The 21,186-nt window shown below is 39.2% G+C and overlaps 2 protein-coding genes across 4 annotated transcripts in view; one reads left to right on the top strand and one right to left on the bottom strand.

Moving 5' to 3' along the window:
• Positions 1-8,021, bottom strand: part of INTS13 (integrator complex subunit 13) — an 18,861-nt gene extending 10,840 nt beyond the window's left edge. Inside the window, exons 1-7 of the mRNA XM_063357231.1 lie at positions 7,673-8,021; positions 6,026-6,257; positions 4,479-4,553; positions 3,546-3,748; positions 3,178-3,258; positions 1,930-2,020; positions 84-212 (exon numbers count right to left, since the gene is read on the bottom strand). Coding sequence (XP_063213301.1) covers positions 84-212; positions 1,930-2,020; positions 3,178-3,258; positions 3,546-3,748; positions 4,479-4,553; positions 6,026-6,250 — 804 coding nt within the window. The 5' untranslated portion in view covers positions 6,251-6,257; positions 7,673-8,021. The remainder of the gene's footprint in view (positions 1-83; positions 213-1,929; positions 2,021-3,177; positions 3,259-3,545; positions 3,749-4,478; positions 4,554-6,025; positions 6,258-7,672) is intronic.
• FGFR1OP2 (FGFR1 oncogene partner 2) lies at positions 7,540-21,186 on the top strand. Of its 3 annotated transcripts, none has more exons than XM_063357261.1 (6): positions 7,540-7,646; positions 12,277-12,413; positions 13,590-13,707; positions 14,501-14,643; positions 18,435-18,548; positions 19,323-21,186. In XM_063357261.1, the coding sequence occupies exons 2-6, from the start codon at positions 12,279-12,281 to the stop codon at positions 19,458-19,460; spliced, it is 648 nt and encodes a 215-aa protein (XP_063213331.1). In that variant the 5' UTR covers positions 7,540-7,646; positions 12,277-12,278; the 3' UTR covers positions 19,461-21,186. The 3 variants fall into 3 exon arrangements, with proteins under 3 accessions (XP_063213331.1, XP_063213321.1, XP_063213313.1); XM_063357251.1 differs by lacking the exon at positions 7,540-7,646 and adding an exon at positions 8,363-8,524; XM_063357243.1 differs by lacking the exon at positions 7,540-7,646 and adding an exon at positions 8,611-8,947.

The following is a 21,186-nucleotide window of genomic DNA, read 5'->3' as shown; positions in this document are numbered from 1 at the left end:
TGATTAAAATAAACATTAAAAGTTTTCAAACAAATTTAGAAGTGATGTAACTAGTTAACACAAAGCTACAGACACAATATTACCTTCATAGGAATGTTAGTTATTGTGGTTGAAGCCAGATCAAAGTGCTGTTGTACTAAAACATTCAGTTTTGTAGCCAGATGCCGTCCGGCACGGACGCTGTGCACTTCACTGGTTAAAACAGGTGAAAGCTAAAATAAATCAACACAGAGTATATAGTATTAACAAATTAGGCTCTAGTATCATGTAACAGTATTATTCATTTGAAACTCTAAGATAAGCACATTAATACTGCTAGATTTGACTAGGGAGAAAAGCTACCACCCAAAAAACCCACACCATGGGAAACTAAGAATGAAGAAGCAAAAATTATTTCTCATTTAGAATTTTTTAGGTTATGCCAGTTGTTATAGTTGCAGTTGCTACAAACGCTCAAAAAACTAGAAGCGTGCTAGAAAACTTGAGTTATTAGTTATTAACAGGAAGAATTAGTATCACAACCTCGGAAGAAATCCTCTTAATAGCAGTTCTGGGCCTGGCTTTTCACTCTTTTACCTCCTGAGTAACCGGAACAAAGTAATTTTTATACACCTACCTGTAAGCGCATCATATGTACACAAGGGAAACAAACACAAGCCATAAGACGCATTTGATTTTTCCCTAGCCAACAGGGACACTGGGCTTTTGAGAAAACAAACAAAGAAACAAAAAAAAAACCCCACCAAAAAAACCCAACCCCAGTAATAAAGATTACTGTCTTACAGAGGAAAGTAGTAATCAATTTATTCTCTTCTGTTCACATTTTATTTGTTTTAGCACAACTACAAGAGAGCTTTGCAGAGAAGGATCTCAGGAAGGTAGCTATTATAGTCCTTTTTATTTATGAAATAATATGCAGGACTAGATGCCTTTCATGTTAAGAGGAGGACTTTTTTTTTCTTGCATTTTTTCTTACACGCAGCACATTAAAATACTGAGCAGAGCAGACTGATGAGAAGCAGAATGCATTACAAAATATTTTGTATGTACTTGGTTTCAAACAACCACCACTAAGCATACAAAGGCACATGTGCTTTTGTTACTGAAAAACTGAGATAATAATATATAGAATAATTTCTTATATGCACTCATTCACCTTTTCGTAAAAGAATGTTTAAAAGTACCTGTAGGGTACTTGAAGTATTTGATGAACTTATATTCTACATTCCTACAATATATTACCCTTTCACTTGGAAGCAGATACGCTTTCCAATGCTTTTCATTAAAAAGGCATTCTGTTTGCTAACCTTGGAACAACAGAATTTATAAACAAAAGCTCGTTTTGGTTTCATGAGAAAACCATTCAATCAAAAGGCTAAAAATGCTAACATGTTAGTCTGCATAACATAGAACACGCAGTGCTGAACAATATCCACACCACTCAGTAACAGGTATTTGGGAAAACAGGGCTTGTGCTAGCTAGTGGCTTATGCTTGAATAGCAAGAAAGTTACTCAACTAACCTATTCAACACACCAAGTAGTTCATGGTTTTCCACTAGGTTCCTAAATGTGCATTTTCTTCTCAAAAAGCCATCAAATACAAGACTATCATTCTATGGCATTAATGGTCTTACTTCACAAAAATATGAATAGTGAATTATTAATGCAAGAAATTTAAGTAATCAAATGAAAAAAGAGGATACCATATGCGCATGAAGACTACAAAACAAGAAAACAAAGCCTACACTTGAAATGGCAATATGCAGGCTGTCAACTTTTCAAAGAATTATCACTTGCACTTTTTCCTACGCCTTGCCGGAGACCAGAGGCTCAAAACATCATTGCTGGATACTTATTTTGCATTGTCTATTTTGAATCTGACATAGTTCCTAATCCTTGAATAAATTTTTCCGTTTTAAGCTCCTTACCTCTTTTTTAGGACGATCTGAAACAAGGCTGTCTTCACCAACTGGGTAAGTGTGGATTAAGACCAATTCACATTTCTGAATCTGCATTAGACTTAAAAATAAAAACATTCTGTTTAGCCTACAGTGTTGCAGACTACCTCCTAGAAATTAGATCAGTTCTCCCAAGATTACTCTGATTTCCAGAACACGAAATCATAAAGATGTATTACAACACACTGTTTCTGAAAGCATTCTGTAGAAACTAGGTTACATTAATGATTTTTCAAAAGCACATACTTCTAAATCAGTTTTTTATCAGAATAAAAAAAAAGGTATAACATATATAAAGCTCTTTAGATGCTACAGCACTGTGTTTCTTTTTGGACATATCAATGGAATAGATCCTTAACTAGTGTAATCTCTTCAGCTCCGTTCAGCTGAAAATTGACACCAAAGGATTTGTGTCTCCAAGTGTGTGTGCAGGTATTAATGAGGGGATTCCAGTGAACATGAAAACAACTACACAAATAGCATGCTTATCTCCTAATGCAGCTGGAAATTTGAGGAGATCAAGACATAGTTCCACATCTCTACCTAGCGGAATGAGACCTCTTTTCTGTCTTTACACTGAACTTAGAACCTGATTCCTTGGGGCAATATCCTTTATACATACATGAAAATGCAATTGCAGCAGGTAAATATACACCTACTATATACTTTACAAGGCAATACACAGTCCCTGGGCCAAACAGTTCACTGTTTAGTTACAAAAATCATATCACGGGAAGATGACTTCTCAGAGAAGATGCAACCTGTATTTTAAGAGATTCCGTTATCTCAAGGGAAGCATCAGACAACGCAATTTTGAAATTAAAGACTAGTTTCAAAGAAGTTAGTTATTTTAGTCCAAGGAAGATGAATGCAAAATTAATGCAGGGTTATCAAGAAAAAATGCATCAGATACATTACTGATTACAAATATACAGTATACAACAAGGCACAGTTATGAGTCACATTTTGGAGCAAGATGTAGAAGGTAACAACCAAAAGAAACCCTGTCCTATGAGGATAATGAATGATACTGAAAAGCTAATGATCATACACCAAGTCAATAATATCATGATTTAGCACCTTCTGTTTCACACAGGCATTCATTCAAACAGTTCATTAGAACAAGTTTTAAGTGCAAAAAACATATCTGTATTTCGCGGAGAATATAACATGCACAGACAGACTAAGAGAAACCACATTTGTAAAAAGTATACTCACTGATCTGAATTAGCTGCAAGTTTGTTATGCTCATGAATGGTTTCCTGAACACAATCCTCAAGCATCCGAACATGGCTGTCACTAAAAAGAAATTTGTAATTTTTTTTTTTTTATGCAGGATAATCAATCCCCCTGTTCAAAGCAACACGCCACTAAATGCTCTCCTATTTCAAGTGGGAAATTTTTGGTTTGTTACTGTAACAGACCTCCGTAAATGAAACCTTTAATAAGACAAGCTATGATCTGACACAGAACGCGAAAAAGCTAGCTTCTCAGGGCATTAATTCATGAGAATCAATGAAAGACTTCTAAAAATATATGAAATAATTTATTTTTTTTAAATGGTGGAAGCACACTATCATACATACCTTTTCGCATTAGTAATACAGATTATTCTTCCTCTGTTCCCAACACGTTCTGCATTCTCCATGAGCATGGTTCGAGCCTCATGCTGGTATTCTGTTATTTTGCAGAGTGCTTCAACTGCTGCAACCAGACCATGAAGTATGCTGCAGCACTCCGGATCTGCCCGAGGATTAGGTGGCCCAACAGCTGCTAATGCTGCCATCAACTAGTTAAAAAGAAATAAAGAAATTACTATTGAAAGTTACTTTCCAGACATTTGTTAAAATGACCATTTAAGAGAAAAGTCGCCATTATAACTTATTCTACATGCAAATTAATTTTGTTGGGAGAAAAGCAAACAGAGCAATTAAAGACCATTATATGTTACCAACCTTCTGGAAAACATTTGGCACTAAATTGTCCTTTGCAATTCATTTATTAATTGTTACTACGCCTTGAGAACATAATAGTCTCCCTTATTACAGAATAATACCTGACTATAATGAATTTGGGCATTCAGTTCCTCCCCAAAGTAAATTTTTCAGAGGACAAGCCCATGCAGTGTGAAACAAAAGAAGAGCAAAGAGAATATTTACAATTTATTTTTTTTACATGGTTTATTTACCTATCATGCGAACGTAAAAAAAACCACAAGTATCACCAAATTACAGAAGAAATACATAGGTAATTTCTTCATAACAATTATTTTAATATATAACTCTATACTCAAAGCTACTAGATTCATTTTAAATTATGTAAAGCTGCCTATAGAACAGTCCAGCCTCACAGGCTACTACTTAAAATTCTGTTATGCAATAATTTCAGACCAGGTCAACATTTTAATTAGCGAAAGTTATTTCATAGTGAACATAGTGAGAAGCTGCTATTTATTCCGCAATTAAACTAGACTTGCAAAAAAAAAAAAAAAAAAAAAAAAGAACAGTTACAAAGCATACCTCCTGCAAGTTCTGATCTTCTTGAGTCCAAGAATTCAAGACATGAGCCCCAGAATCACTCACAATGAAATTCACCTAAAAGGATCAAAAAAGCACATGTAAGGTAACAGCCATTACGGCCACTTCCCCAAATCCAAAAATGAATTACATCTCTTTTTTCTGATACTGTGAAGACATAAGCAATGGCAAGGCAAACTCAAAATAAGACACATTTAAAAAAAAAAAAAAAAAAAAAAAAAAAAGGAGCATCCACTCCTGCTATATTCGGTTACCCCTTTAGTTACATTACAATTAACAACTTCTTACTCTAGCTGTTTGTATTTTTAAGCTGCTACATCAATCTCTCCACCAAAACAGCATTGCAGGATATTACAAAGTACTTTAATAATTAAGTAATATTTTCAGTAGAAAAGCCACAGAATCAAGTAAATTCTAATACTGCAATTTTGCAAATCATTCTCCAAAGACTGTCACAGTAGATCAGAGTTAAATATCTAGCAAGATTAAGTAAACCTCACATAGCAAACTGTGTTCTAAAGATGACAAAAAAAAAAAAAAAATATCAAGCGGAAGCAGACCTTCCATCTCAATTTCTGTTTCTCATACCACACAAGCTCCAGTTCAACCAACTGATTCAATTCAAATCCATTAAGCACACACTTGATATAATCCCATAATGGGACTTGATTGTATATTGAATGCTCTAAAACTAAAGTTTCATTTAAACATTCATTGTCGGAGAACCGGGACATGCAATCCACCAAGACAGCGCTCCTGACATGCATCAAATCACTGAATTACCAGGGGTATTTGTTAGTGCTCAGCCTCTGCCTCAGCTGCTCTCTGACACAGCCAGTATTCCACCATCACTACTTTATACCAATATCGCTGTCATGAAGTTGTTTAACTTCCTTTTTTATTTTTAAGTATAACTAACCTTTAGAACATTGCACAATGGTTTACTCAATAAGGAGAAATGATCTAAAAAACCGGGGATTAGTTACCTCAATTTATGACACAATCTTACAGAACCCACCAGGCATTTATTTTTCTAAACAAGGAGCTACGTGCCAGGAAGCTCTCCCACTTTTTCAAACTGCTAGCTTCAAGGCAACCCTAACTCTTCCTAAAGCCCAGAATTCCTTCAAAGTTGACACCAACAACCTTATGAAGTGCTACCAAGTGCATTTAGAAACAAAATTCAATTTGAAGCAATACCTCACTCAAGATTTTGTAAGCTTATAGCTAAGGAGAACACAATAATAAATCTCTAAGTTACCTTTAAGTACCTGTCCTCATGTTTTGCACTGAGTTACAGTGACATTAAGACAATGAAAGGTCCCAAAAATAAATAGGTAATGGGATTCATATACCACTCTAACCAATCTAAACAGCTATAAAGTGTACCAACAGCACAAAGAAATTTTTATCTAATAAATTATCTTTTAATTTAAACTACAGTTAATGACGTTAAAACACTTCATTAAAATGGCAGAATATCCCTTACGCTATCAAGTATCATATGCAGTATGGCTAGAAGAACTTACCAGTTTCTTGAAAGGGAAAATATCATACATTATTCTACAGTATTCCATGGATGATTCCACTGAACATGTCCACAGTGATTTTGATATGGGTGCTAGAGGTATAATTCCTTGGGTTCGATTCTTTACTAACATATCAAATTCAACATGTTGTCTGCAGGATTCTGCCATATATGGGCAGTGATCCACAACAAAAACAGTTTTATGAGACTCAGAAAAGATTTTCATTTTCTTCCTAAAAGAAACAGATATTACAATCAGAAAGAAATTGTACAAGGCAAAAAAAACCCCAAAAATCACATCACAAGATTACTGTGCAATTTATATAGCACAGAACTATCTTACTAGAATATGCATGTTTTAAAGAGGCTACCTCTTATAGCATCTAGATTATATATTATATGCATTAGCTCCTACAAAACTGGTAAGCTTTAAAAAAAAAAAACCTACCAAAATTTCCATTTTAAGAATATATTTACACAGAGACATATATCCTCTAGAACTCTTACTAGTCCATGTATTTAGTATACCAGATATCAAATCAGAACAAACTGTTTTTCTCAGGAGGAAAAAAATATAGCAAACGTGAAAGCATACTCTTGCAAAGGCAACGATGATGCACACAGTGTTACCCTCCCCACTTTTCTGATTTAAAGAAACTTTTAAGAAAAAAAGTACAGAAACTGCTTCCTATTTTAAGCTTATTTCCTAAAACAAGCAACACAGGAAAAAATAATTTATCATTAGACTACACAGACCTTGAAGTAGCATAAACATCAGACTTTTAAGTAGATTTTCAGCCTTCACTTTGCTAGGTACACCTTTCTATTTTTAAATGAATATTTGCGTCTGTACTTTGATCTCTCACCGACAGACATACCAAGTCTGAAATTATAATGTAAATGTTTCTTATCCAGCAAGGCTCATTGGAGCACACCTTGCATTCTCCCCAACTATGACGCCCAAGAACTCTGCAATGAAATGTGGTGCATTTTCCCGTTTCACATGGATAGACTGGCTTCCCCTCTCCTACTACATCACCGAAAGAAATACTTTTAAAGCAACTATAACATCAGATTCTTCCGTTAGGGTGGACATCAAAACTTGCAGACCCAAGATACATAGAAAAATCAGTCTTAGACTAGTGCTACTCAGACCAAACACTCATCAAACTTACTCAACTTCTAGATGTTTCCATAACGTTTCTAGTATAAAGACTGATTTTGTCTACACAAATGCTGCTGAATTACAGGATACGCAAAGCCAAAAAATATATACGAGCTTATTTGAGAAACTAAAAATGTTAAAGCAACGAGGATTTACGCAGGTCAGACCGTGGGCAGCACCTCGCCCTAGGGGGCAGGTTTCGCATCCCTCCTCGGCAACAGCCACCGCTGCCGGGGCACGCACACACACACACTACACCCCCTTCGGCAGAGGCCAGTCCAGCCTGGGCCAGCCCAGCGCCGAGGGCTCGGCCCAAGAACTCGAATCCTATCTTTAGCCTGGCGGACAGCTCGAGGGAGCGAGGCGGGGAGGGAGGCAGGCCTCAGGGACGCGTGGCCGCAGCCGACCGGCGGGGTCTGGAGGCGCGAGGTCGGTCCCCGCCCGCCCGGAGGCCGAGGTTAGTGGAAGGGAAGCGTCTCTTACCTGGGCCGGCTCCTCCTCTGGTGCAGAAATCCCAGTCCCGCTCCCCGCCGCGCCCGGGCCCGACCGCGGGTTCGCTCCGCGGAGGAGGGATGAGGCCCGCGGGCCGCCCTAGACGGGGTCGGGCGCGGACGCCTCCGGCCGGGCGACCTCCATGCCCCTCCGCCCGCTTCCTCCTCCTCCGCCGGCTCCGCGGGGAGCGCGGGGCCCAGCTCCTGCCTCCGCGCCCGGCGCCCGCGGGGGTGGGAGAAGCGGCCGAAGCCCCCCCCGCTCCGCCCACCCCTGAGGCCGCGGGACCCCCGCGCGGCCACTTACGCCGCTGACAGAGCGGCTCCCCCAGCGCTGGCGGGGGGAGCGCCTCTCCCCTCCCTTCCCTCCCCTCGCACCTCCCCGGCCGCGGCGGCGCCAGCCACCCTGGGCCCCGGCGGCTGGCCGGTCTCACTCACTGCCACCCCCCATGCCCGCCGCCCGGCCGCGGGCCGCCCCGCCCCGCCGCCAGGCGCCGCGTACAAGGAGGAGCCCGACGACCTCGCGAGACGCTAGAAGGGGGGCGAGTGGCGGAGGGGCTTGCCAATAAGAGGTAGCAGGGAGACAGCCAATAGGCAGGCGAGGGCAGGACGCGTCGCTCGCGAGAACTGGAAGGGGCAACGGTGTCGTCTGGCGAGCGCGGCGGGGCGGACGCTTGCCCGCTGCCGCCGGCAGGGAGCGCGGCCGCCCTCGCCTTACGCCCCGCCCCTTGGCGGGGACGCGCCTCCTCCGCTTCTCCCCCTGCCGCCCGCCGCCATTTGACAGCGGGGCGGGTTGGTCGGGGCTTCAACCCCGGCGCCGGGCGCCTGCCGGAGCTGCCGGTCATGAGTGAGTGGCGTGAGACAGGGAAGGGGCGTTTGGGGGCAGCGCGGCCGGCCGGCGGGGTGGGGGAGGGGGTGCTGTTGCCGCCGTTGCCGCCGCCGGGCGCTTGGGAGCCCAACGGACGTGCGTTGGGCCGTGACGTCTCAAGGGGTGCGAGGGAGGAGGAGGAGCCCCCCCCCCAGTCACCCCGCGTTAGTAGCGCTGGCTTTGGGAGGGAGCCTTCATCCGCCCTCGCCTCCCCGGCGCGTCGCGGCAGGTGCCGGTGTCGCGGCAGCCCTGACTGGCGTGCCGGTTGTCGCGGGGGGGAGGGGGAAAAGGAGGAGACCCTCCCCGAGACCGAGATGCCGCCCCGCCGCTCCCCTCCCGCGGCCGGCGGGGAAACGGCAGGTCGGGCCGGTGTACGCGAGCGGGCAGCGGCGGTGACTCCCGGTACGGGCCGGGCCGGGCCTGGCGGCGGCGGGAGCCGCCTGCTCAGCCCTCCTGGGACCTCCCGTTCTGCACGGAGGGAGCTCACGGGCGTTCGCAGCTGGCCGACAGCTGTGAGGCACCGCCGGGCGGTGCAGCGTCGCGCAGCCGGTAGCGGCGGGGAGGGGGAAAAAAGCGAAGCGTTAAGCTGTGGGGAAAAGGTAGTTTTTCAGTAAGGCTAGAAAAGAAACAAGAGACAGAAAACTAGAGGTAGGCAAAAATGTTTATTCTTTGGCGTTGGGTTTGTTTTTGTTTTTTTTAAGGGCAGCTGAATTTGATAATGAAAGCAATTAGTAAATAGCAGGAAGTGACAGGAAATGAATATGCAGTAGCAGTATTGCTATGTTGGTTGAGTTGTTGCTCTTGCTACCTGTTGTCCCGGTTGGTAAGATTGCAGGCTAACAGATGTATTCGCGGCTGGGCATCGCTTGTAGGGTAGAGTTCAGGAATCGCTAAGTTTAGTTATTGTTGTCCTCGTGCTCATAAAAAATATTAATATACAGTACAAATTGGTTTGAATCAAATATATTTCATTAATTGGTTGGGGTTTTTTCCCTAAGTGTCCAGATCAACCTCAAATAGATCTAAATCTGTGAATTAAGACAAAAGTTTTGGGTTTTTGTAGGCAGCCAGATGAGCAACTACAGAGAATTTTAAATTCCAAGGATCAGTGCCAATGTCTTGCCCGAAGGAATCCCAGTTAAGATTTGGAGCCACTATGAGTTACCGTGATACAAATAATAATTCTGCTTTTTGAAGTGCGAATCCTGCCTGAAAGCAGGAGATGGCCTCTGGCCGGCTGAAGCTGCTGCACGTTGACAGGTCATGGGGGAGTTTACGTGGCTGCATTTCACACAAGGCACACGTGTGTCTTCCCCACCTCATTCACTGTGAAGAAGAATGCTGGTGGCTTTGCTACAAACGAGTTTCTTTCTCTCTTGTGTGCTTGGGTTGGGTCTAAATGAGAAACTCACCCTCCCGTGCACTATGCGCTGTATTTAAAAACTTTTATTGATGCATACAAATTATCAGAGGTGTTAACTGCATCGGAGTCTGAATGCCAAATGTGTTCCAAGCTCATGGAGAGAGGCCTGAGAGGCTTTGTTTATACTGGCTAGAGAATTCATCAGCCACGAATTGAGTTAAAGACTGCACTTCAAATTCTTAAATACGGATCTGATTAAATCAATTTCTGTAACAGTTTAGCCAGCTAATGTGGGAGATCATCCTTTGTCTGTGATATTTTTGTAGTCCCGTAAGAATATGAGACCAGAATTGGAAGGAGAGATGAGGAACAAGAAAAGCAGATGCTTAAAACCAATGTAGTATGATATCTATCTACAGAATATTAAAAAGAGCTCAAACTGCTAAACCAGAGTAAATATATTAACCACCTGTGATAATATACCAGTCTGCTGAAGAACTTGACTTGATACCTCAAGCACAGATACACATCATATGGAAGTGAAAATGAAAACTCTAGTTGATAAACAGGAAGGAATTAATATTACCAGCGTGTATAGGAAGCTTGTACCTGTCAAAATGCTGATGCTTTCAATGACGTGTACCACAGAAAACACACGTTAAAATAGTTGTGCTCTGTGCATACACAAAGCTCACTTACAGAACCTCCTTTGTCGTAAACAAGTCTCAACCTTTCTGTGATGGCAGGGTCCCTGAAAGACCCTTCTACCTTAAAAATTACTACATGTGCTCCTCAGAGCAGAGGGAGCAGCTAATTAAACTACCAAATTAAAATGCTTTTGAGAGCTTGGACCTTGCAGGACCTTCTGTGTGCACAAGAGCTCTTCCGAGAGAACATTCCAAACACAAGAGAACATTCCAAATTCTGCTGCTGTCTTGCTTAGTTTTCCCCCATCTTAATGGATGAGGGCAAGACATTCCTGCTATGTTTGTAAATATTTTGAGGGGAATGGTGGAATTTCTGGAGTTTGAAATATCCTTGCTTCGATTACTTACCTGGTACAGTGGGGAGAGGTCAGTTGGGGAAAATGTGAGGATTTCTTTAAGCTTGGCTTAAAACATCCTAGGCTGTGACTTGTCAAGGTGCCTAAGAAGGTCAAAAAATCAACTTGGAGCAGATTTTTTCCTGTACCTCAGGAAAGGCTCACTGACCTTTTATGCTTAAAAAAATAATCTTTACGCAAATGGCCTGGCTAAGAAATGGATTTAGGTGATTCTTTCAGTAGCTTAGAAAGTTTCCTGAAACAAATACCAAGCTGTATATTAATAAGGCCTATAACTCTAATAAGCCTCTATAGTTACTGTCTGATTGCTGAAGAACTGTTCAAGGTGTTTAAGTAGATTTCCTTTTCAGTAGAAAAAGTGCAAGGTCTTTTAGAAGAAAATAAGAATTTCGGATGAAAATCTTGGTCTTGAAACTTAATCCATCAAGAACGAGTATGAAAAAATTCAGTGTAAAGGCCAGTGGTTTTGTAAATGCTAGTAGGTACAAGTATTTTGCAAGTTTAGCAATTCTAGCACTAGGTAGTTTCTGCTAACAAACTACTGCGATTAGAAGGCATAGTATTTTAACTATGCAGTCAGTTCTTTTTCTTAGCTAAGTTGCTGTCTTTCTCTATCCTGTTGAAAATTTTACAGTTTCATTCCATGCGGTGATGTTTGTGTTCATCTATAGACAAGAAAACATGAGCTTTAGTTTTCTGATTTTTTTCCTCAGTAATTTTCTCTACTCCGTCAGTTTGAGCTGTTCCTTCTCTGCTGATTTAATTCATCAAAATCTTCTAGCCAGCTGTAGTCCTTTGGCATTCTATTTAGTGCTGGATTTATACTTTTCAAGTATCTTGAAGCATACCTGACTGGTAGGATGGCACATTAAAAAATAAAAAAGGTAGTATTGAAAAATGAAATAGTTAATGGAATATTCTTTTTTTTTTTTTCTCTACTACTTATAGAAGGACATGCTCTGCTCAGTTTCCATATGTTCAATAGTCCTCCTTTGTCCTTAGTATATTGATACTCTCCTCACAACACAAAGTTTACTTTCATTTCCTTGCTCTGATACATAATCTCAACAACAATTAAAAAGGAGCGAAAGGAAAGGCAGACTTTAGGGTATTCTTAAGATTTATGCATTTTCCCTACTTATAAAAGACAACAAAATATCTAGATGTTTCTGAGGGAAAGGTTGTATTTCATCTGCTTTAGACTTAAAAAAAATAAATATATATATATATGTATCTCACATTGATAGCTGTTCTCTGTATAGCAAACAGCTGGTGTTGTGACAATAATACATTTCTAATCTTTAGAAATGAGTTGCACAATTGAAAAAGCCTTAGCAGATGCGAAAGCACTGGTGGAACGGCTAAGAGAACATGACAATGCAGCAGAAGCTCTTATTGAACAGACTACAGCTCTTAACAAGCGGGTTGAAGCAATGAAACAGGTTTGGTTTTCAACTTTGTTTACTCCATTAAAAGAACCACTTGGAAGCACATAATTTAAAGTAATTTTTGTGTACTACAGTAGAATGTAGAATGTATGTTGTTTGGTTAATCCTTTAATACCATACTAAGTATTTTCATTATAGGTGTGACTATGATCTATAAACAGGTTGTTTATATATTTAGTTTGATCCTATGAAGAAGTGTTCTCTAGTTTAACTTCTCTAGAAGTTACTCTAGTTTAAATATTGAAATATTTATCAAATATTGAAAACTAGCATTTATTTGAAGAACACTGGTAGAAATGGTGTTGGTATCTTACAAACCAGTGTGGTGTCTTGTGTTTTGCTCTTCTGTAAAATACTACATGTTTTATTAATTTCAAGATGCACATTTAATCATACCAAGGCCCTGTCATGGTTTCTTCTGTTGAGAATACTTTATATTTTCACAGTCTCCTTTTGTTTCAAAGTATTCTCTTAAGCTTATTCAGGATCATTGCCATTCTGATGTTAAACTGTCCAAGGCATGTCGCTAGATTGAGCGTGACTTTCACTGCAGAACTTCTGGAAAAACATAAAGGTGTCTACTGACTTTCCAGATTAGAGTTCATCCTGTCATTTTAATAGAACACAGGCCGTATTAATGGGCCTGTAAAATAATAAAACCCTGCATGTGCTTCATCTCTGTAAAACTAGTCATGCAGAGGCTCCATGACTTCAAATTGAGAGTATTGTCTTTGCTCAGTCAGGATCCATTCATTCAGGGCCATGTGACTTGTACCCATACAGCTTTGTCATTTAAGGTATTGGGAAGCCACAGTAAACATCTAGAGGTTAATACCCCATGGTTTTTCTTTACCATATGTATATCAGTTTTAAATTACTTGATGGTGAATTTGATCCGCATTAATTGAAGATTAAACCGTGCCCACTACACACATCTGAGGTATGAAACTTGTTTAGAAACAAAGGTGCTACTTTAGTGTCTCTACAGGGCAGTGTATTAGCAATACCTTCAAAAGCGTTTTTGTTTGTTTGTATTATATAATTATTTCAAACCAAGCATTATCTTGCTGGTTACACACTTTGACTGACGCTAGAGCTGGTCCTTTATAACTTGCCGAGTAACGCTTGCCTTCGGTTATTTAAATATGTTGTATTATTTTTAATAACTAGTATCAAGAAGAAATTCAAGAACTCAATGAAGTAGCAAGACATCGTCCTCGGTCTACGTTGGTAATGGGTATCCAACAAGAAAACAGACAGATTAGGGAATTGCAACAGGAGAATAAAGGTAAGACTTGACTGTTGTGTCCTTCTCACGTTCCAACCTGCACCAGTGGAATCAGGGAGACTTCTACCATTGATCACTGGGACTATGATTAACAAAAAACCAAGAGTCGTGGAAAATTACTTTTTCAGCCCTCACCTAATAGTCAGCACAAATAAGGAGATAAATAGAACTTAATTCTGCAGTATAGGTATCTGTTTGGAAATGTGTTTTCCCACTGCTAAAAACAACTGATTTAGGAGCAGTGAGGACAAGTTGTAAATGCAGTAGTGTAATTCCTTCTGGAATTCTGTACGCTAGGAGTATACTGTTCCTTAGGTATTCCAACAGTTACATTCAGCAAAGGAGTCCATGATCTTGATTTGTGTGAATCTTGTCTTATCTCAGACATTATTTGTCCTTGACTTGGTGGATTTTGAACACAAGCATTTTTAACTCTTATTTTACCAAGCTGCACATTAAAACAGATCTGTAAACTTCTTTCCAGCTTGTGTACAGTGTTGCTTATAGTGGCTAGAGTAAAGCTCTCCTCAGCTACGCTCAGGATGGCTTATATCAGCTAAAGGGATTGAATATGAAGTCGTATTAACAAAAGACCTTATTTTTCTTACTGAACAAGAATTTTCCCAGGGTAGTCACCACTGAAGACATTTGCAGAGCCTACGAAGATTTTATGATGCAGGGCGAGGGGACATTCAGTTAAGGGCTTATTTTGGTTTTCTCAAGCTGAAGTACATTTGCATTGTGTTTCAGTTCTTCTCTGTTAAACTTTATCTGAATTTAAAATTGTTTGTAGAACTACGCACATCTCTTGAAGAACATCAGTCTGCTTTGGAACTCATAATGAGCAAGTACAGAGAACAGATGTTTAGGTTGCTTATGGCGAGCAAGAAGGATGATCCAAGTATAATAACGAAGTTGAAAGAGCAACATTCCAAGGTAATGAGTTCAATATTTTTTGCCTTTGTTTTTTTTTAGTTAACGCTTAAGTTACTTTGTAGTGGATCAGTTCAGAGCTTACTTTGTCTGAGTTCTTACATCATTGTACAAAAAAGTCCTAATTTTTATAATCCAGGTCATGAAACAAGCAGGAAACTTGATCAGTCTAGTAAGTCAACTTTACTGGCTTCTGATTTATTTAAGATTTTATCAAGTAGCATTTCATTACTATATCTACTTAATGACTTTTTGCCTAGGTCTTTAAGGCAACTGCCCTATTATACTTCCAGATGCCCGTAGATCTCAGTAACATTCAAATATTTAGACTGGCTTTAACTTACGCTTGTGACTCCAACAAATAATTAGTAACTCTGTGCTTACTGGGGAGAGTAGGAGGAGTAAGCTTTTTAAATTCAATGTTAAAATATTTTTCCCCTATCTATGGCAAATTAAAAAAAAACAAAAACAAATCAGTTAAAAGCTCTTTTGAATGTTGAATAACTGACATATGCTTCTCTTTCCTGCTTCAACCCTTGGTTTGTGCTTCAGTACTGGTCAGGATTACTAAGTAGAATCCAGGGCAGCCTGAGATACTTGAGGGGTGGTGAACGTTGCTGGTATTAGGTGTGCTTCATCTTACGGCTTTTGAAAACAAGAAAAGCAAAGTGCTGTCAAGTAACATTTTTGTAAGCTATGAAGCATATATCAGTATTCAGCAGCTTCATAGAAGATTAATATACGTTTTAATAGCAGTAATATATAGTTTAGACTTTTAAAATGTATCTCTGGAAAAATTCACGATTCTAGGTCACTAACAGATCTAAACAGGAGCTTTCTATCAAAGCATTGTATTACACTGTAAATGAAACATAATTATCAGACAGCACTGGAACTGTGTAGACAAACATTAGTTCTAAGTGTTTCATCATCTTTGACCTCAACAAACTAAGTCCGCAAAGCAGAGTTAGGGTCTGCATACCAAGAAAACAAAGCTTGAGAATGTGATGCTTTCATATCTCCTTACGAAATCATATGTGTGTAATTAGTGCCATTGAAATCAATGTAACTACTTAGATTGATATGAAAGAATTTATTGGATTAGAACTGTATCTTTTAACATTAGTGCCTGAAAAATGATAGGTTTATATCCTTTTCAAAAGAAGTTACCTTAGTATCTAGTATAGCATATCTTACAGCCTCAGGAGAGCATAGATTTATATCCAAGACAAGAGAGTAAAGTTATATCTGTCCTGAAATGGACTTTGAAATTTCATTTAGGAACACTTCTATGGGTTAAAAGCTGGAGGTAAAAAAAACCAAAACAAACCACAAGCAAACCCAAAACCACACAAACAATATTATTTAAACAGGAGATTCGGGCTTCGACATTTTGGTTAAATCTGATCCCACAAGAACGCCCAATGAAGAGGATTTATCACCCTTATCCTGACACTTAGCATTTCAGAAATTTCATTGTTTCTTCTTCTGACCAGCCTTCACATTCAGTAAGATTGTTCAATCTTGAAGCAGTCTTTAAATACTTCTCTCCTATTAACTAAGAAATCTGTCATGTCTAAGGAATTAATCTCTGTCACCAGTAATCACTGTTCTCAGAAGTGACAGCTTTTGATTTTAGTGCCTATTTACAAAAGATTATTTAAAAAAAAATCATTGATTTCTGCAGATCAACAAGTACCTCTGTTAAACAGAAAACCAATTTCTTTTAGCAATGTTGTATGCAGGAGAAAAGTGTGTGTTGGTAGTAATGACCCTGATTGAAGTGTGCTGTTTGAATTCACTCAACTGAAATAAGCCCTAAAAACATGTGTTGGGTTTTTTTTCTCCAAAGGGGAAAAAAAAATTGTACGGCAAAAAAAAAAAGAGAGCAATACAAAAAGTGTTTGTAGATGTTTGAGGCTATCTTCGTTAAGAAACACTTTGATTGGATTGTTTGCTATTACAGTATCCAAGTTTTACACCTCTGCCTTCCAGTCTAGAATCTTACAGTTTTCTGTTAGTATCTGATCTAACATCAGTGACCTTGGAAGAGGCCCTAAATCATATCGATCAAGAGGCCACTTAAGCTGGCAAAATAGGAAGTAGGGAGGACAGAAATATAACTAAAAACCACTAATGCTCTCCCAGTCCTTCTCAAGGGTACATCCTTGCCAACTTACTCTTTTACCGCTGATCACAGCTTCCTTTCAAGATAAATTTAGTTTTTTCATTGAAAAAAGAAAAAGTTTAATGTAATGGCCTTCTCTGAAAACTGAGAAGAAAATAAAGATTCACAGCAAGTTTTTGGGGGCGGTTTTTTGGTTTTTTTTTTCCTCTCCCCTCTATGCTGTGAGTGGGCATTTAATGAGTAAACAGCTAAACCATGGCTTTGGCAATTGGAATGGTAGAGAATAAAGGATGGAAAGGGCCAGTGTTTGTTTTAGTAAAGTATATTTGTTTTGGTCAGGTAAAGTTTGATTCCAAATGAGGCAGTTCGGTATGGTACTTTAATAATTTCTGGAAGTTTAAAGGCAAGTTGATCATCTGCTAGATGTTCCAGTCAAACTCATAATTTAAAGGTGGGATTTAACTTTAGTCTATACCTTTCTTCATTTCACTCCTACTGTTCCACTTTTCCTGATACTAGTTAGTAGCTGTTGTGAATTTTGTCCAAGGGATAGGCTGACATGATAGTAGAGTTGGAGTAAAAGACAAGTTGAAGAAAAGACAATGAAAAATAAAACCTTCTGGAAATACCATTAAAATATTTGGCTTAACTGAACAGCAACAAATGCCAAAGGCATAGGCTCTTTATCTAGATCTGCTGTAGTGACCCTTCAAGCATTTCCTGCTGATAGGTTGGACGGTGAGAAAATAAACTGTCACCTGAACCAACAAGGTCCAGGCAAGAGATCGCTTCTCTGCAAACAGTGAAGGTTATCTAAAAATCTAGCTTCCTTGCAAAGGCTGTTGTGCCCGTGTTAATGGTTCCTATCATCCCACCCCTGGCAGCAGAACAGGACAAGAGCAAACCAAACTTACTGCTCTTTTTCCTCCTCCTTGAATCTTTCGGCAAGATGTGGTCGTTAGTTATTTATTGTAGGAAAGTACCCTACCAGCATTAATAAACAAACATAAAGAGGTCAGTCAGGACACAAAAGTTTCTGTTACAATTCAGCGAGGACAAGGGCCTCTGAAGTCCAGATCACAGATAAGCTGGAATTGGAAGTGGATTCAAGTGGAAGTATCTAAAAAAGAGTGAAGGACAGATCTGAGTTTCCTAATACGTGACACAGTAAGGATGACCGCTTCACCTGCTCATGGGCTGGTACTGGCTGTACCGGCTTGAGATGAGATTTCAAACAAATGGAAGGAATATCGTGGATCCTGGTGCTCTTAGATGAGTTTAGTCTTTCTGCATATCCAAAATGATGTTCATCAACTCTTGCATCACAGCAGGGCCTTGTCAGAGCAAGCGCATGGCTAACTTATAGCCATTTGGAAGATGTTGGAAGCTATGTAAGACAGTCATTTAAGTGTATTTTTTTTAATATAAAATTCTAATAAAAGGGATCACTGCGTAGCAAACCAGATTTATTTAAATAAACAGGACCACAGTGTCTACTCATGCTGTAAAGTTATAGAGACCTTGTTTATTTTCACAAATATAGGTCTGTGTTCACATTTTTATTCAGTGACACAGCAGATAAAATGCATATTTAATGTTTTGCTTATTTTTAGTAATGCAGAAAATGTATTACTAAAGCTTTCACGATTTTATTTTTATGTCTTAGGAGCTGCAAGTGCATGTGGACCAAATTACAGAAATGGCAGCAGTAATGAGAAAAGCCATTGAAATTGATGAAAAGCACGGCTGTAAAGAGCAGGAACGTATAATTCAGCTTGAGGTAAGTACGAAATAAAACAGCAATGGCACAAATAGCCAGGGAGTAAATGTTATCACTGTTATTTCTATTGAGTTACTGTATCTCTCGAGAGTTTCTGTACCATTCACTTACACTGCTATTTTCTTACACTTTTCTTGTTGAGTGGGCTGTAAGTAGTAGTTTCCCCCCCTACAGCTTAACTCTCAAGTCCTGCATAGGTGATACTTCACCAGAAATCAGTGATTTATATTTATGTGCTGGCTTTCTCTTTAAGTCTCTGAGTGTAGGAAAGAGCTAGGAAATAATACAAATTCATCATAATAAGACACTAGGATGCAAATAATAATATCCCCCACCTTTGGCTTTTTACTATTATTATTATTTTAATAATAATTTTGTGCTTTTGGGAGGATTCTCCATTGCCTATTATTGGAAGATCAATACTATTGCTCTCTGATTAAGTGCTAGCAAAGCAGCTCATTATGGGTCAGGGTGTGTGGCAAAAACAGATATATTTTTTAAATGCCACATTTGAATTTAAATGCCCTTTTCTCACTCATCTTTGTGTTTTGATAATTTTTTTTTTTTTATGCTTAGTGCCCATTCAAAAGAGCAAGAGGGTCAGAAACCTAATGTTGGTAGTTTTAGAAGATAACATGGCACTGCCTGACTCCAAATCAGTATTTTAATCCTTATACATACGTTTGGAGCAGAGGGGAGGGGGGATTATTAACATAGTTATCTTGACTTCTTTCTGGAGTTCTATTAAATGCTTTTTTATTTCTGGGGCTATAGCAAGAAAACAAAGGCTTGAGAGAAATTCTTCAAATAACTAGAGAATCATTCCTGAACCTCAAGAAGGAAGATGCATCAGAGAGCACGTCTCTGTCAGGATTAGTAACAAGCAGTGATTTGAGCCTGAGGAAAAGCTGAAGACTGTGGAAGTCAACAAGTTTCAATTGCACACTTTACAAACGGAGTATCAGGGGTCACTTGTCAAGCACTTGTTATTGAATAGGGCACCAGCAAGCTAATGCATCTTAAACTCCAGTTCAGTGGCTTTTATACTGCATAAAATAAATTAAAGTTGGTATTCCACAAAAGCCAAATGACAGATTAATTGCCGTAGGTCTAACTTCAGTGAGAAATGGATTAACGCACTTACCGAATTGGGAATTATTTTTATATGAAGTCATTTTACAGGTAAGACAAGATTTCACATAATTTCTATAAATTATTGCTCATACAAAGTTTCAGTGCACCTATTATATAATAAAGGTAAGATTTAAAGTCTGATCTCTGTCTAAAGACTAGTAATTTAAGAATGTGCTTGTGCACGATCCACACTATCTTTTTTCCTTTTAATAAGTTCTAAAAAAAATTCTCACTTTGCAACAAATCTGTTTGATGGAAAGCGTACATAGGCACCATAAAACTTAAGGATTTCTGTGATTTAGCCACCACAGAGTATCCTGTTGAAATAAGGCCAGTTGTCTCAACCTAAGCAATGCTTTTGCATTTGCTCAATGTTTTATTTTTTTTTTTAATTGAACAAGATTGTTTAAAATACGTATACGTAACTGTAATTTCAAAACAAGAGCCGCTCCCACTTTATCACTTTGTGGAACGCAGCATAGCATCGTTCTGCCTTAACTTTTACTTTTATGAGAGAAAACCAGGCTCAGATCTCTGTAGGTGAGAAGCCACGTTAGTCCCACTGATTTCTTCTCTTGATTGCCTGCCCAAACTTCCTGACTGGGAAATGGCAATTTGAAAGCACCCAAACAGCAGCAGCAGAGAGGTGGCTGGGGGAAGAAGCTCTCTGAATCTTCACTGCATTTTTTTTTATAAATGGAGAAACTGCTACTTCTCTTATCCAGAGCATCTTCGCTTGTTTCTAGGCTTAAGAATATATTGAGGACGTTCATGTGCATGGGAAAAAAAAAATTGAATCCTTTCAAAACTTGCTAAACATGTGGGGGGAATTTTTTTGGGAATGTTTTAGCTCAAGCACAAAATCTACTTGCTTGCTGCTATTTTCTGTAAAATTTTGCCAATGCTTCTATAATTAAGATTTTGCATTTCTTCATAGTTTGCAAGCTGGTGACTTATCAGAAGCAACGGTTTTTTGTTTTGTTTTTTTTTTTAATGGAGTGTTTCGCTGTTGCAAATGTATGAGAAGTTTTGGGTTCAGTTGATTAAGTTGTTCTTTTTAAAAGCATCTTTTCAGACGTTGACTGGTCTCAGAGGCATTTATATCCATTTAATGCTGAATGCAGTTTTATGGCTGATTTTTCTGGTTTCTCTTTCAAATACAGTCTCCAGAGCTGTACAGCAGAGAAGGGGTTGTTAGTCTGTGGCAGTTCTTTAAGGTTGCTCTATTACGAAATAATGCTTGATTAGTGTTTATTTTTGTAAATTAAAAAAAAATGACATAATTTATCTATGCCTAGTCTTCACGTTTGATAGGTCTCCCCTGTCATTCCTCTGACCTGATGATCACTTTAGGATTTTAAAGAACCTTCACAGTGTGTGGAGTGACTATTTTTCATTGCATACCTGTTATTTTTGTAATGCAGATAGCTTGAAAAGAATTTATGTCTAGAATTGTGTACTGTACAGTAAACTTATTTTATCAATAAAGTTGACTGAAAATCTG

Source organism: Chroicocephalus ridibundus, chromosome 1 (genome assembly GCF_963924245.1).
Source record: "Chroicocephalus ridibundus chromosome 1, bChrRid1.1, whole genome shotgun sequence".
Classification (NCBI taxonomy): domain Eukaryota; kingdom Metazoa; phylum Chordata; class Aves; order Charadriiformes; family Laridae; genus Chroicocephalus; species Chroicocephalus ridibundus.
This window is presented reverse-complemented; position numbering and strand designations above follow the sequence as displayed.

Excerpts from the sequence above, each read along its gene's own strand:
- FGFR1OP2 (XM_063357243.1), top strand. The coding sequence starts at position 8,860 with ATGCCGCCCCGCCGCTCCCCTCCCGCGGCCGGCGGGGAAACGGCAGGT. Across the intron at positions 13,708-14,500 it reads ATTGCAACAGGAGAATAAAG|AACTACGCACATCTCTTGAA; the intron begins GTAAGACTTGAC and ends AATTGTTTGTAG. Across the intron at positions 14,644-18,434 it reads TGAAAGAGCAACATTCCAAG|GAGCTGCAAGTGCATGTGGA; the intron begins GTAATGAGTTCA and ends TTTATGTCTTAG.